The sequence below is a fragment of the Phacochoerus africanus genome, chromosome 4 (assembly GCF_016906955.1).
Source record: "Phacochoerus africanus isolate WHEZ1 chromosome 4, ROS_Pafr_v1, whole genome shotgun sequence".
NCBI classification, from domain to species: domain Eukaryota; kingdom Metazoa; phylum Chordata; class Mammalia; order Artiodactyla; family Suidae; genus Phacochoerus; species Phacochoerus africanus.
The window spans coordinates 85,525,779-85,539,682 of NC_062547.1; the positions used below are offsets into that span (position 1 = coordinate 85,525,779).

The window sequence follows — 13,904 nt, forward strand, 5'->3', positions numbered from 1 at the left end:
ATACAGCAGGAACTCAGAGTTTATTATCTCAATACACTTTTATTTTAAGGTCATTTTACTTCTTTTCTCCTAATGAAAGCAGACCACTATTCATGGGCAGGAGACTTGGCTTCCTGTTCGTGTGTTCCTCAGGTCTGAAGCCCAGCCCGGGTCCTTTCCAAGCAGCCCTAAATCACGGCACCGCAGCAAAGACATTGACACAGAAGGGACCACTCACTAACCTAGCCCCGTTCCTTGATGGGCCATCTGGAAACCATGAGTTCAGCGAGCTTGGGCTCTGGCTGCAGCCATGAAATACGACCCCCCTGATGGGCAGTGTGTCCCCAAAGTGAAAGCTCTGTCCCAAAGCTGAAGGCCTTCGTTTTGGCAGCCATGGCTTCAAGTTAATTAGGTGAGAGCTTTCGTGACGCTCTGTCCTCTTTGTCTTATGTACAGCTTTGGCCCCTTGTTAATTTAGGGTTAGAAAGTTGTCCTGGGGATTAGTGTTCCACTTTCCAAGCATGAGTGTTCTTTCCTTGACCATTTCCCCTCCCCGGTCTGCTCTGAGTCCTGTGATCCTGCCATGGGGACTGGGGCGCCTGACCCTGTCCCTCGTGGACGCACAGCTGTGTGTCCTGTAAAGACCATTTTGTCATGAAGGCAAGAACTGTGGGTGTCTCCTCTTCCACACCAAAGTGAATACTGTGGGGTCTGGCCCACAGTGGGTGCTGGGGAAATAGCTGTTGGGTGAAGGAATGAATGCCAGTGGTTTCTGGTGAGCCTGAGGGCTCCATCTCTTATCTTCTGTGGTTTATTCAGTGCTTAACTCAAGCGAATTCACTTTCTGAGACTCTTCCACTAAGTGTGATGCTCACCCTTCCCGTGGGACCACCTGATGGGTATGTGTAAAAACGTGGACTTCTGCCCCCCCGCCCCCACCCCTGACTGTTGAGTCAGGCAGAATCTTAGCCAGGGACCCAGGAAGCTGCATTTTAATGATCCCCCAAATGATTGTTTTCTTATAGACTGCTAAGATTTGAGAACTACTGCTTTTCTTTTTTCTTTTCTTTTTCTTTTTTTTTTTTTGCTTTTTCAGGGCCACATCTCTAGCATATGGAAGTTCCTCAGGCTAGGGGTCAAATCAGAGCTACAGCTGCCAGCCTATGCCACAGCCACAGCAGCATGGGTTCCGAGCTGTGTCTGTGACCTACACCACAGCTCACGGCATCGTCGGATCCTTAACCTACTGAGCCAGGCCAGAGATGGAACCTGCATCCTAATGGATACCAGCCGGGTTCGTTTCTGCCGTGCCACAACGAGAACTCCAAGAACCACTGCTTTAATAGGCATATAGACATTTATATAATAAATTTTAATGAAGTTTTAGGGAAAGAAGATAAAGTTGTACTAAGATAGAAATACATAGGAGTTCCCTAGTGGCTTAGCAGGTTAAGAATCTGGTGTTGTCCCTGTTGTAGCTCAGGTTGCTGCTGTGGCACAGGTTCAACACGTGACCCAGGAACTTCTGCCTGCTACAGGCAGCCAAAAAAATAAATACATAAATAAAAATAAAAATAAAGAAAAGCATAAAGGGTGGAACTCATTTATACATATAAATTTTTTTTTTGGTCTTTTTGCTTTTCTAGGGCTGCTTCTGCAGCATATGGAGGTTCCCAGGCTAGGGGTGTAGTCAGAGCTGTAGCTGCCAGCCTACGCCAGTGCCACAGCCACATGGCAGTTGAGCCGCGTCTGTGACGTACACCACAGGTCACGGTAATGCTGGATCCTTAACCTACTGAGCAAGGCCAGGGATTGAACCCGCAACCTCATGGTTCCTAGTCGGATTCATTAACCACTGCGCCACGACAGGAACTCCTATACATATAATTTTTATCAGTACCTACCACATACCAGCCACTGATCTGGGCACTAAAGGCAGAGTAGGGAGCACAGCAGACATGATTTCATGGCGCTTGTAGTTAGAGAAACAGACTCTGAGTAAAATAGACTATTATGAATTGTGATAAGTGTATGAAGGAAAAAACTAAGGCCAGTGTTACTGACCGATGGGCATGGGCTTCTCTGAGGGGACGTGTACTCCGAGGCTGAGAGAATGAGAGGAAACGCATCCATGTGCAGAGTTCAGGGTAGGGAGTGGGAGGACCGTCCAGAGAGAAGGGGCCTGGTTGTGAGAGGCTCAGCGATGAAAAGAGCTTGGCCAGATTGAGTGGCTGAAAGGCTGTGGTAAAGGGACAGTGGTGAGAAGTGAGGCAGGAGGGGAGCAGAGACAGATGACTCAGTCACACCTGGGGAAACCTAAGTCCAGGGGGTCAATTCTTTCTAGGCACAATGGGGAGCTGTGGCAGTGTGAACAGAGGCATCGTGGTACAGTTTGTGCTTCAGAAAGATGGTTCTGCTGCCATGTGGAGAATATACCAGAGGGAGGATGGATGCAGAGGCAGAGCGCCCGAGGGAATTCCTCAGTCCAGGTGCCAGGGGACAGTGGCCTGCAGAGACAAGAAGTGAATGGATTCAAGAGGCAAAATGAAGGGCTCATCCTGGAAAGGAAGGGGCTGTAAACGGGTGGAGGGCAGTGATGAGAAGATGCAGGGAGACAGCAAGGAGACTGTGATCAGTTCCAAAGGGGGTTGGGATGGTGAAGAAGCCAGGAAGGTTTCCATGGCAGGGTGCGGGCTGGATGGTCCTCGAAGGATGAACATTCCCAGACCAACTAGGATGACCAAGAGAAAGTGGCGTTCCTTGAAGAGGACTCATTGGAAAGGCTCAATCCAAGACAAAAACCACTTGTCATTGCGGACAGTACAGTGGCCCTGTAGACTTACTCGAAACGCTTGTTGAACATCTAGGGGGGCCTTGGGTAGGGAAAGCATGTACATCACTCTGTGAGTGGCGTGAGCTGTAGAACCAGACCCTTCACAATGTGGCCTCACCACTAACTTTGTCTCTGTGAGCGTCAGTTTCCTGGATGTAAAGGGGGAAAATGATAACTGTATCAACCTTATAGAGATACTGTGAGGAGCCAATGGGATCCTCCGTGCCAGGCACTTGGCCTAGGGCCTGATAGAAGTAAGACCACTCTAAAAGTAAGAGATAGTAGAGTTCCCATCATGGCTCAGTGATTACCGAATCCGACTAGGAACCATGAGGTTGCGGGTTTGATCTCTGGCCTCGCTCAGTGGTTGAGGATCCGGCGTGGCCATGAGCTGTGGTGTAGGTCGCAGATGCGGCTAGGGTCCCAGCTAGATCGCCAGGCCAGTGGCTACAGCTCCGATTCGACCCCTAGCCTGGGAACCTCCATATGCCACAGGTGCAGCCCTAGAAAAGAAAAAAAAAAAAGTTAGAGATGGTGTTTGTTCTGAGGCCCTGTGAGCAGTAAATAGACCAGGATATTCAGACCTGAAATCAAGGAATTCTACCGTCTAGTCTTGACTCTGAGCTTAACAGGTTAGGTCAACTCTAGTGAATTAAATGCTTGGGTCTTATTTAAATGGGGTTCCTCATCTATAAGATAAGCAAGTTAGAATTTTTTTTATGATCATACTTGTGGCATATGAAAATTCCCAGGCTAGGGATGGAATCACAACTGCAGCTGCCAGCCTACACCACAGCCACACCACCACCAGATCCAAGCTGCATCTGCAAACCATGCCACAGCTCACAACAGTGCCAGATCCTTAACCTACTGAGCAAGGCTAGGGATCAAACCCTCATCGTCATGGATACTCATTGGGTTCTTTTAACCCTCTGAGCCACAACAGGAACTCCAGATCAGAATAATTATTGATTTTAAACTACCTCATAGCGCTAAAATGCTTTGATCCTAATAGGTAAGAAGTTACCATCCAAAGAAGATATGCAGAATACCTCACTATTCAATTTAAATTACAATAATCTTTTTTGCTGGGGCTGTGATAGGTGGGCACTAAAAAATCAGCATACACTCTCTGGTCTAATACCAGAAAGAAGTTAAGTAGATGGACAATGACAGCCCTTGGCTGAAGTACGACTATAGACATACCATGTAGTCTAATGTGTTCATGCCAGTGTAGACCTAGTGAAAAAAGTCAACCAGCTAAAAATGGTTATGATGGACTAAGATTATTTTGAGCCTCTTTAGAAGACCAATTTTGTTCTAATCGAAGTAAACCTGGTCGATTGAAGATGTTAATGTAGTTTGCTCACTGAAGCTTACTTCTTAAATATGCAGACATGGACCAAAGGGTTTTAAAGATTCTTCAGGTGTTTAAAATGGGCAAAGGATTTGAAACCTGTCATTTCACTCACTATAGAAATACGACGAAGATAACCACCCTTTCCTTCAGTGCCTCTTACCTGAAGCGCCAAACCTTTCTCTGACCTTAAATTAAAGGTGACTAAAAGTTTCAAGCCTGGTCTTAGAGCATAATAATTATAACACCTCACATTTATTGCATTCTTGGTGCAGTTAGTGCTCTGTTTACATTCTCATTAAGCTCAACAAGCCAAAGAAGCATACCATTCCCATTTAAATTTTTTTTATTATAGTTGATTGACAGTGTTCTGTCAATTTCTGCTGTAAAGCAAACTGATCCAGTTGTACATATATATATGTATATATTCTTTATGATGGAACATGGTGGAGCATACCATTCCCATTTTGTGGCTGAGAAACCAGGGTTCAAAGAGATTTGTCTTTGTGGACTTATGAATGATGGCCATTCTGGTGTGAGGTGATATCTCATGGTAGTTTTGATTTGCATTTCTCTAATAATCAGTGATGTTGAGCCTTTTTTCATGTGCTTATTGGCCATCTGTAGATCTTCCTTGGAGAAATGTCTATTCAGGTCTTTTCCCCATTTTTCCATTGGGTGGTTGGTTTTTTTGCTGTTGAGGTGTATAAGGTGTTTGTATATTTTAGAGATTAAGCCCTTGTCTGTTGTATTGTTTGAAACTATTTTCTCCCATTCTGTAAGTTGGCTTTTAGAATGGATCAGCAATGAGATCCTGCTGTATAGCACTGGGAACTATATCTAGTCTCGTATGATGGAGCATGATAATGTGAGGAAAAAGAAAGTATGCATGTATGTGTAACTGAGTCACCTTGCTGTACAAGAGAAAACTGACAGAACAGTTTTCCAGCTATAGTAAACCAGCTATAATGGAAAAAATAAAAATCATTATAAAAAAGAAGAAAAAGAGATTTGTAACTTTCCTAAGGTTACCTAGCTAATGAGGCTAAATGGATGGGATATATTTGTTATGTAGTTTGGATGGTTAAAGGCTGCCAGCCCGAGACATCTAGAAACCCACCTGGGGTCAAACAGAATCAGACCTATTTAAAGTCCACATGCCAAGAGAAAATACATACTCACGGAGCTATGAGGAAGAGAAAAGATGGGCTGAGTGGAGATGTGAGCTTATAGTAGGTGATGATTCTACTAAGGATTTAGGGAAGCAGGGACCACTTATGTTGTCAGGAAGTGGAATCAATTTGGTGTCTTGGTCATTTTTATCTAGGTGGTGAGGATATTAAATAGGGACTAGATTGTCCGCAGTCAGGAAACAAGTTACCCATCTTTGTCAGAAGAGGGGGACATTTCGTTATTTTGTGGTGTCGAGGGTCCTCTTTGTCCTGATGTGATTGGGGATTGTCTCATCCCCTCCCCCGCCCCCCCAGTTATTTCATAGTAATTAGCTAATCTCTTCCTTGTGAAGAATAATCCTATGGCCCTTAGGTCCCGTGTTCTTCCCTGGGGAGCGTTAACACAGCAAAGGTTTTCAGATCCAGAGAGACTGAGGCTTGAATCCCAGCCTAACCCTTTAGAGCTGTTTGACTTGAGACAAGTTACTGCATCTTTTTGGCCCAGGTTTCTTCACTGCTAAAAAATGGGAACCATGATTACTTTGCACAGTGTTTTGTTTTGTTTTTTGTCTTTTGCCTTTTCTAGGGCTGCTAGTGCGGCATATGGAGGTTCCCAGGCTACGGGTCTAATCGGAGCTGTAGCCACTGGCCTACACCACAGCCGAAGCAATGCAGGATTGGGCCACATCTGCAACCTAAACCACAGCTCACAGGTGACGCAGGATCCTTAACCCACTGAGCGAGGCCAGGGATTAAACTGGCATTCTCATGGATTCTAGTCGGGTTTGTTACCCCTGAGCCACAACTAGAACTCCTATACTTTATAATTTCTAACAGCAACAAAATACTTTTTATTAAATCAACTGTCACATTGTAGAAGTCACAGAAAGTGGGAAGAGCTAGATTTTCTGAATGTGATGATCTTTCTACTATTGGATGTTAGTTATTTGATAAAACTTGCTGTAGTTATTTTTTATACATTTATTAAAATTGAAAAATAGGGAGTTCCCGTCGTGGTGCAGTGGTTAATGAATCTGACTAGGAACCATGAGTTTGCGAGTTCAGTCCCTGGTCTTGCTCAGTGGGTTAAGGATCCCAAGTTGCTGTGGCTGTGGTGTAGGCCAGCGGCTACAGCTCTGATTTGACTCCTAGCCTGGGAACCTCCATATGCCGAGGAAGCGGCCCTAGAAAAGGCAAAAAGACAAAACAAAAAAAAAAAGAAAAAGAAAAATGGGAGTGCCCGTCATGGCTCAGTGGTTAACAAATCTGACTAGGAACCACCAGGTTGGGGGTTCGATCCCTGGCCTCGCTCAGTGGGTTAAGGATCCGGCATTGATGTGAGTTGTGGTGTAAGTTGCAGACTTGGCTCGGATCTGGTGATGCCATGTCTGTGGTGTAGGCCAGTGGCTACAGCTCCTATTGGAGCCCTAGCCTGGGAACCTCCATATGCCATGGGTGCGGCCCTAGAAAAAGACAAAAAAAAAAGAAAAGAAAAAAGAAATAGAAAACACATAACATTACATTATACATTTACCTAAATATATAAGATCATTTTAAAGCTCTCAGTGGTTCATTACCTGATAAAGTTTCATGAGATAGCAACAAAAATACTGTATTGATAGATCGTGCAGAAAATAATGTCTGGCTGATTAAAGCTGTAAGGAATGGAAAACAGCCTATTTTTATCATCTGGGTAGAAAAAGTTCTTGTTAAATATTTCCACTGAAGGTTTACTTCTTGTACAAGGCCAAGATTAGAATTAGATTATAGAAGGAATAAATACTAAAATTAGCTCTGAAACCCGGGGATTTTTTGTTTTCATCTTTGTGTTTTTCTATATTTTCTAGGTTTTTTTTTTTTTTTTCCAGAAATCATACTACATTCATGATCAGAAAAAAAAAAAATGGGTTGGCAGAACTAGAAACCACATAAAAAGGCATTGAGCCGTCTAAAAATCCTGTTTTTTTTTTTTTTTTTTTTCCTGGAGTTACTAGGCTTCTCTCAGCCATGGTTGCCACAGTTTTGACAGTGTGTATGTGTATCTGTGTGTGTGTGTGTGTTTATGCTCATGCACAGCACACATCCCGTAAAACATCCTAAGGTGTGCTAGACAGTGAACAGCCCTAGAGATTGTAGTTCAGAATAACCTCAAACATGTGCCTTCTGGGAACTGGAACGGTCCATCCCCAGTGGCTAGAGTGTTGCTGAGATAGTCTGGTCTCCTTTGTTGTGTCTCTAGTTGTTTCATGTGAGCATTCCTAACGCCATTCTAGGAGAAATACAATGGAAAGCATCCTACTAATGACAAAAGTTAGGACTTTTGGACTCACTTTTTGTTCCCTTCTCTCCCCCCCCCCCCCCCCCCCGCCCCCATTCTCACATTAGAAATCGGGCCTTCACTTTCGACACACAGATAACACCGTCCAGTGGCTGAGAGCGATGGAGTCTATTGGTCTACCCAAGGTAAGTCTGCACTGGGGAGACAAAGGGGTCATGCAAACACCTTATTGTGGAAAGTAATGTAGCAGACTGGGGTATGTTAAAGCAGCCAAGGTCGTTCATGCCGCAGGAAGGAGAAATTCGAGAACTCAACCCAAAGATGGAAAGGCCTATATAAAGTTATATGTGGCAAGAACTCAGATTGAAAGCAGCCAGGTAAAAGTGTGTATAAACGAAACAAGGTCAGAACAAGCGTTCGCTGGTAGAAGAGCCGCCTCCCTTTTTTTTGTGTTGCTGCTTATAGTTGAGATTCCAAGTCTTCTTGCATCCACATGTAGTGTATCCCTATATCTTATCATTACAAATTTGTTTTGATAAAGTATTACTATAAATCATAGGGTCACTTTCAATTTTAATGGCTAGGAGGTTAGAGTTCTTACTCCTGAAATAGATCTCCCAAATAAAACTCTTTCAGCCAATAGTCAGAATTTGTTCAATTCAAAGAGCAGGCACCCTTATGCCTCTGAGACGCAGACAAGTAGAAGAAATGAGGACATAATTACATGCGATAGAAATGGTACTGCTATTTCTTAAACTTCTTATTTTGAAATAATTTTAGAATCACAGGAAGTTGCAAAAATAGTACATCTTTGTGCAGACTTCATTCCACTTCCTCCAGTGGTGACATCTCATAACTATAGTATAGAATTAAATTGACGTTGATGGGCTAATGTTAACCAGACTGCAGACTTTATTCAGTGTCTGCTCTCTTCACATGCATTCACTGGTGTATGAGTGTGTTCACTCTATGCACGAATAGATTTGTATGCTCACCACCACAGTCAAGATACAGATACTGCAGAGGTTGGCCTTTATATGGCATCTCTTCCCCAGCCCTGTCCCCTGGCAGCCACTCACATGTTCTCATCGCTATAGTTTTGTCATTTTGAGAATGTTGTAAAAATGGAATCATATAGTAGATAACCTTTTGAGATTGACTTTTTTCACTAAACAAAATGCCCTTGGAATTCCCATCGTGGCTCAGTGGAAATGAATCTGACTGGCATCCGTAAGGACGCAGGTTCAATCCCTGGCCTCGCTTGGTGGGTTAAGGATCCGACATTGCCGTGAGATGTGGTGTAGCTTGGATCTGGCATGGCTGTGGCGATGGTGTAGGCTGGCAGCTACAGCTCTGATTCAACCCCTAGCCTGGGAACCTCCATATGCCTTGGGTGTGGCCCTAAAAAGACACAAAAATAAAAAAACAAAAATGCCCTTGAGAACCATCAGGTTTCTATTTGTAGCAATAGTTTCCTTTTTTGAATTGCTTAGAATGTACAGCTACTTTAAAGAAACTATTTAAGAGTGGTCCAGCAAGGGGATAGGCTACTGATGTATTTAGACCTGTGTTGTTCTTATTATTACTTCAGGTTTACAATTAAAGACACCCTCCACAACAAAAACAAAGGACCCTTTAATGTAAATTATGAATGCCTACTTTTAGTACAGTTGTGCTTATATGTGTTTTAACTCAGTTCAGTTTACCTTATGGTAGTCAGTGTTGATCTATTGTATTTTGCCATTTGTAATCAAACCACTTGCCCTTCTCCTAAAATGCTGAGAACGTGGAATGCTGTTGCTTTCTGGGTAATAGTTATAATACCTGATTCATATTTCTAAACTGCACTTTAGCAAGTTCTAATGAGGGGTTGAGTGGTGAACAGATTAATGAAGAAATTCAAATACAGTTTTTCTATATGAGGCAACATAGATTTGGATAATTTCATAACTCTGAAAGATTTGATTTCAGCCTTCTCCAACTGGGTGTGTGTTGGGCCACATTTATTTTGACTTGAAGCCGAACAAATGATCCATGCAGCAGATTCTATTTTCATAGTGATGTTTATTATGAAATCAGTGATACATTACCTTGCAGGAATGAGAGGCCAACCATGGTCTGAATTGACTTAGATGTATTAGGTGATTTCTTCATTTATCAGTATGATACTTTGGTCAGCATCAGTTTAGACACAAGGGTTACAGGGCTGAAGAAAACATTTTGGTGAACCATAAATTGTTCCCATCTCCTCGATAAAAGAGGACACATTCATAATGATTGTCTAGGAGAAATATCAATGTAACAGTTTCTTGTTTCAAGAAGAGATGGGATGTTATCCTTGTCCTCTGCTTACGTGGTAGAACTTTATACCTGGTCATATTCTTCTGGGTTGGGAATCCCTTTCTCGGTACTGTAACAGCAAGTGTGTTACAGGAAAGTTGGAAAGACCTTTGAAATCTCACGGGATATAACTATTTCTTTACATGCTCAGTGACTATGCATTTGTATCTCAAGAAACTTTGCTTTTCTCTTTTCTTAGCTTTTTTCTGTGTCCCATAGAAGCTTGTGCTTGAGTATCAAGTACTACCATATGGCCCATGATTTAATTTTACTTTTTATGTCAAATTTTATAAAATATTTACTGAAGACAAGGAATGCTAATATGCTTATCTTAATCTTAGAAGCTTCAATCCTAATTACTCATTTTTGGTGCCCCACTCTGAAATCTGTTTCTTATTAGGCTTTTAGTGTCAAGCTCAGGGAGAGTATAAAGGTTTAATAGTTAAAAGTTTCAGTGTTCAGACTTTGCAGCCTGCTAACTCCATGTATCGATTATTATCCAGAAGAAGTAATCGAGTGTTTGGAAAATGGGGGGATGTTTCTTGTAGTGACTTATAATGGGGACAAAATTGGGCGCAAAACATGTTCAACTATGGAGAACTGGTTAAATTATGGTTCAAAAATAGGAAAGAATCCTAGGCATCCATTAGAAATAATGTTCTTATTTTTTTCTTTTTTTTTCTTTTTTCTTTTTGCAATTTCTTGGGCTGCTCCCGCAGCATATGGAGGTTCCCAGGCTAGGGGTCTAATCAGAGCTGTAGCCGCCGGCCTACGCCAGAGCCACAGCAACTCGGGATCCGAGCCGCATCTGCAACCTACACCACAGCTCATGGCAATGCCAGATCCTTAACCCACTGAGCAAGGGCAGGGATCGAGCCTGCAACTTCATGGTTCCTGGTCGGATTCGTCAACCGATGTGCCACAACAGGAACTCCCCGAAAGAATGTTCTTGTAGACAAAGGAAGGGAATGAAAAAAAGTCATGTTCTATTAAGTATTTTAAACAGGTTTACGATACATGAAATTTGGGGGTTTTTTTTGTTTTCTTTTTTGTTTTTTGTGTTTTTGTTGTTGTTTTGTTTCGGTTTTTTTTGTCTTTTTGTCCTTTTAGGGCTGCACCCGCGACACATGGAGGTTCCCAGGCTAGGGGTCTAATCAGAGCTGTAGCCGCCGGCCTACACCACAGCCACAGCCACACCAGATCTGAGCCTCGTCTGCAGCCTACACCACAGCTCACGGCAACGCTGGATCCTTAACCCACTGAGCAAGGCCAGGGATTGAACCTGCAACTTCATGGTTCCTAGTTGGATTCGTTAACCACTGAGCCACAACAGGAACTCGGAAATTTGGTTTTTAAACACATACCTAAACAAAAAAATCAGAGGTATATAGAAAAAAGACTGGAGGAAAATATACCAAAATGCTAATAGTGACAATCTGAATGTAGGCTTATAGGTGTTTTTCTTTCATTCCTTATCTAATTTCCAGATTTTATTCAGTAAAAATGAATATTTTTTCTACTTAAAGTAATACATATGTCTGTGTGTGTACAAATGTTCATGTAACTGTATAATCAAGTTCTTAATGTAATAAAATAAAGGATACTCTTCTCAGGCCAGGAGACCTCTGGTCTGACTCTGGTACAAAAAGCAAAGCCTGCCCAATCTCCCGCCTTGTGAAGTGAAACTGACACCCAGCCCTGTGGACAAAGCCTGCCTGGAGCTGTTTGTGAACCCTCATTCTCCTACGCCACTAGGAGGCGCTGTCAGCCCAGAGACCAGATGCAGTGATTGGTCCACATGGGGAACAAAATGAGGCAAACTGAGAGGTTCCTTGTCATCTAAATAAACTCAAAACAGTGAGGACAAAGTAGGGTCATTGCAGAGAGGTAAAATAATTGTGAAAAGTAACTCATAATAAACGCATTTTTCCTTTTTGTTTTCCAGATATTTTACCCAGAAACAACAGATGTGTATGACCGGAAAAACATACCAAGAATGATATATTGCATTCACGCACTAAGGTGGGAAGAAAAATACAATTACAAGTCTAAGGAAGTAAATTTAAATAAAACTACAATTTCAATTTTAGGAGAGATCTCAAGTTTTTTTAACTCATCTGAAGAACTTTTCAAGGTTGTTCTAAATTTGCTGGTAGAAAAGTTAGTTGTCACATAAAAAATCCTTGAACTTGAAAAAAAATGTTTTTTTAATCCATTTCAAAATAGAAAACCAGAAAATGAATGAAAGGCCTGTGAATATATTAAGGGGAAATTTTTAATTGAAATTTCTAAGACTCTAATAGTAAAGAGCTACCATATTCTTGAGTTATGATCTATGCTTTAAAAATATAGCCAAAATGTATCAAATAAGCAGCTTTAATGATCTTAATTTTGATTTTGATTCTCTTAAAATCATTAGTTTGGCTCAATTCTTAGCATAGATTAATAAAATTCAGTGTAAAAAAAAATCTTTTGAACTCTTGTTCAATAGAACTTGTACCATTAGGATAAAGAACAAACTTATAAGTTGATTTCAACTAGTCTAATCAAGAAACATTCATTGTTTTAAAGCAATTGTTTGATGTCTTAATTTCTTAAATGTTGGAATTCTGCCAGTTCACAAATCGTTTTTTACCTTCTTGGCCTGGAAGAAATATGATTTTTAGATGTTAACAAAAATGATTCTAAAAATACAGTTTGTGGCTGTTGTCTTGCATGCACACAGGTAATGGCTGGAAGACTTCATGTCTAATTAAATTTTAAATTTCTTTTAGAACATCTGCCTTGTGTTTATATCACTAGAGCCATTTTCCTGGCAGAGTCTTCCGTCTAGAGGTTTATATTAACTTCTTCCTGGCTTTCGTTCCCTCCAAAGGAGACGATTTTTATATAATTCATTGCATTACTGGCTTGCTCAAGAAGAGTTTTGATTATGTCAAATAATTTGATTCCCCTACCCCATCTGTACTTAGGAGATTTCTTTTGGGAGATGATAGTTGCTGGAAATACAAGCCAAATAGAGGTGCCTATTCTGTGATTTCTTTTTACTCAAGTAATTTAGAACAACTGGGGAAAAAAAACCTGCTTCTCTGGCTACCGCTTCATGTGTGGCTAGCGTATCCTTATTTCAGCAGGTTTTCTAAAAGCTTTTTTGTGCACAGGTGCTCATTCTGAGGACTGTTATCTAGGGTGTTGCCCAGCAGACTTGGTCAAATGCTTTCCAGCGCTTGAAATGATCACTTAACACTTCGGGACCTGCTAAACCAGGCCATTAGTGATTATCATATGCATGCATCAGGGTGCTAATCTGCAAATCTGTGGCTGTGCTCCTGAGTGTCTGTATAAGCTTCAGCTGATTTCCTGAAGTGGCCACCTGGGCTCTTAATGTTAAACAGCTTATAAAGAAATGATGCACTAAACGCCTTCCTGATGACGTCATTGTTCTAAAAATGTCCAGTAGAATTTCGCAGAGGCTTGAGGGCTGCTAATTGTCATTCACTCGCTCTGACCTGAAGCAGGATCTTTAAAGTAGGATCCTGAAAAAGCAGTCTTCACTGAAACAGTGTTCCCTGGGAGAATTGCCTTCACATTTCTTTGTTCTAAACTTGCTCTCTGGCTGCTCCTTGATAGGGAGCTAAAAAGTCTCAGGCTCATCTAAAGTGTTCCCCCCCCACCCGGAGTTCCCTTCGTGGCTCAGTGGTTAACAAACCCAACTAGGGTCCATGAGGATGCACGTTCGACCCCTGGCCTCTCTCAGTGGGTTAAGGATCAGGCGTTGCTATAAGCTGTGGTGTAGGTTGCAGATTCGGCTTGGATCCTGCCTTGCTGTGGCTGTGGCGTAGGCCAGCAGCTGTAGCTTTGATTCAACCCCTAGCCAGGGAAGTTGCATATGTGGCCCTAAAAAGTTAAAAAAAAAAAAAAAAGAAAAGAAAAAAGAAAAAGGCA

The 13,904-nt window shown here is 42.0% G+C and overlaps 1 protein-coding gene across 1 annotated transcript in view; it reads left to right on the forward strand.

The window, feature by feature from the left end:
* The window catches only part of IQGAP2 (IQ motif containing GTPase activating protein 2), a 338,102-nt gene that overhangs the window by 171,085 nt on the left and 153,113 nt on the right, over window positions 1-13,904 (forward strand). Inside the window, 2 exon segments of the mRNA XM_047778139.1 lie at window positions 7,727-7,804; window positions 11,905-11,981. Of these exon segments, the coding sequence (XP_047634095.1) occupies window positions 7,727-7,804; window positions 11,905-11,981 (155 nt within the window).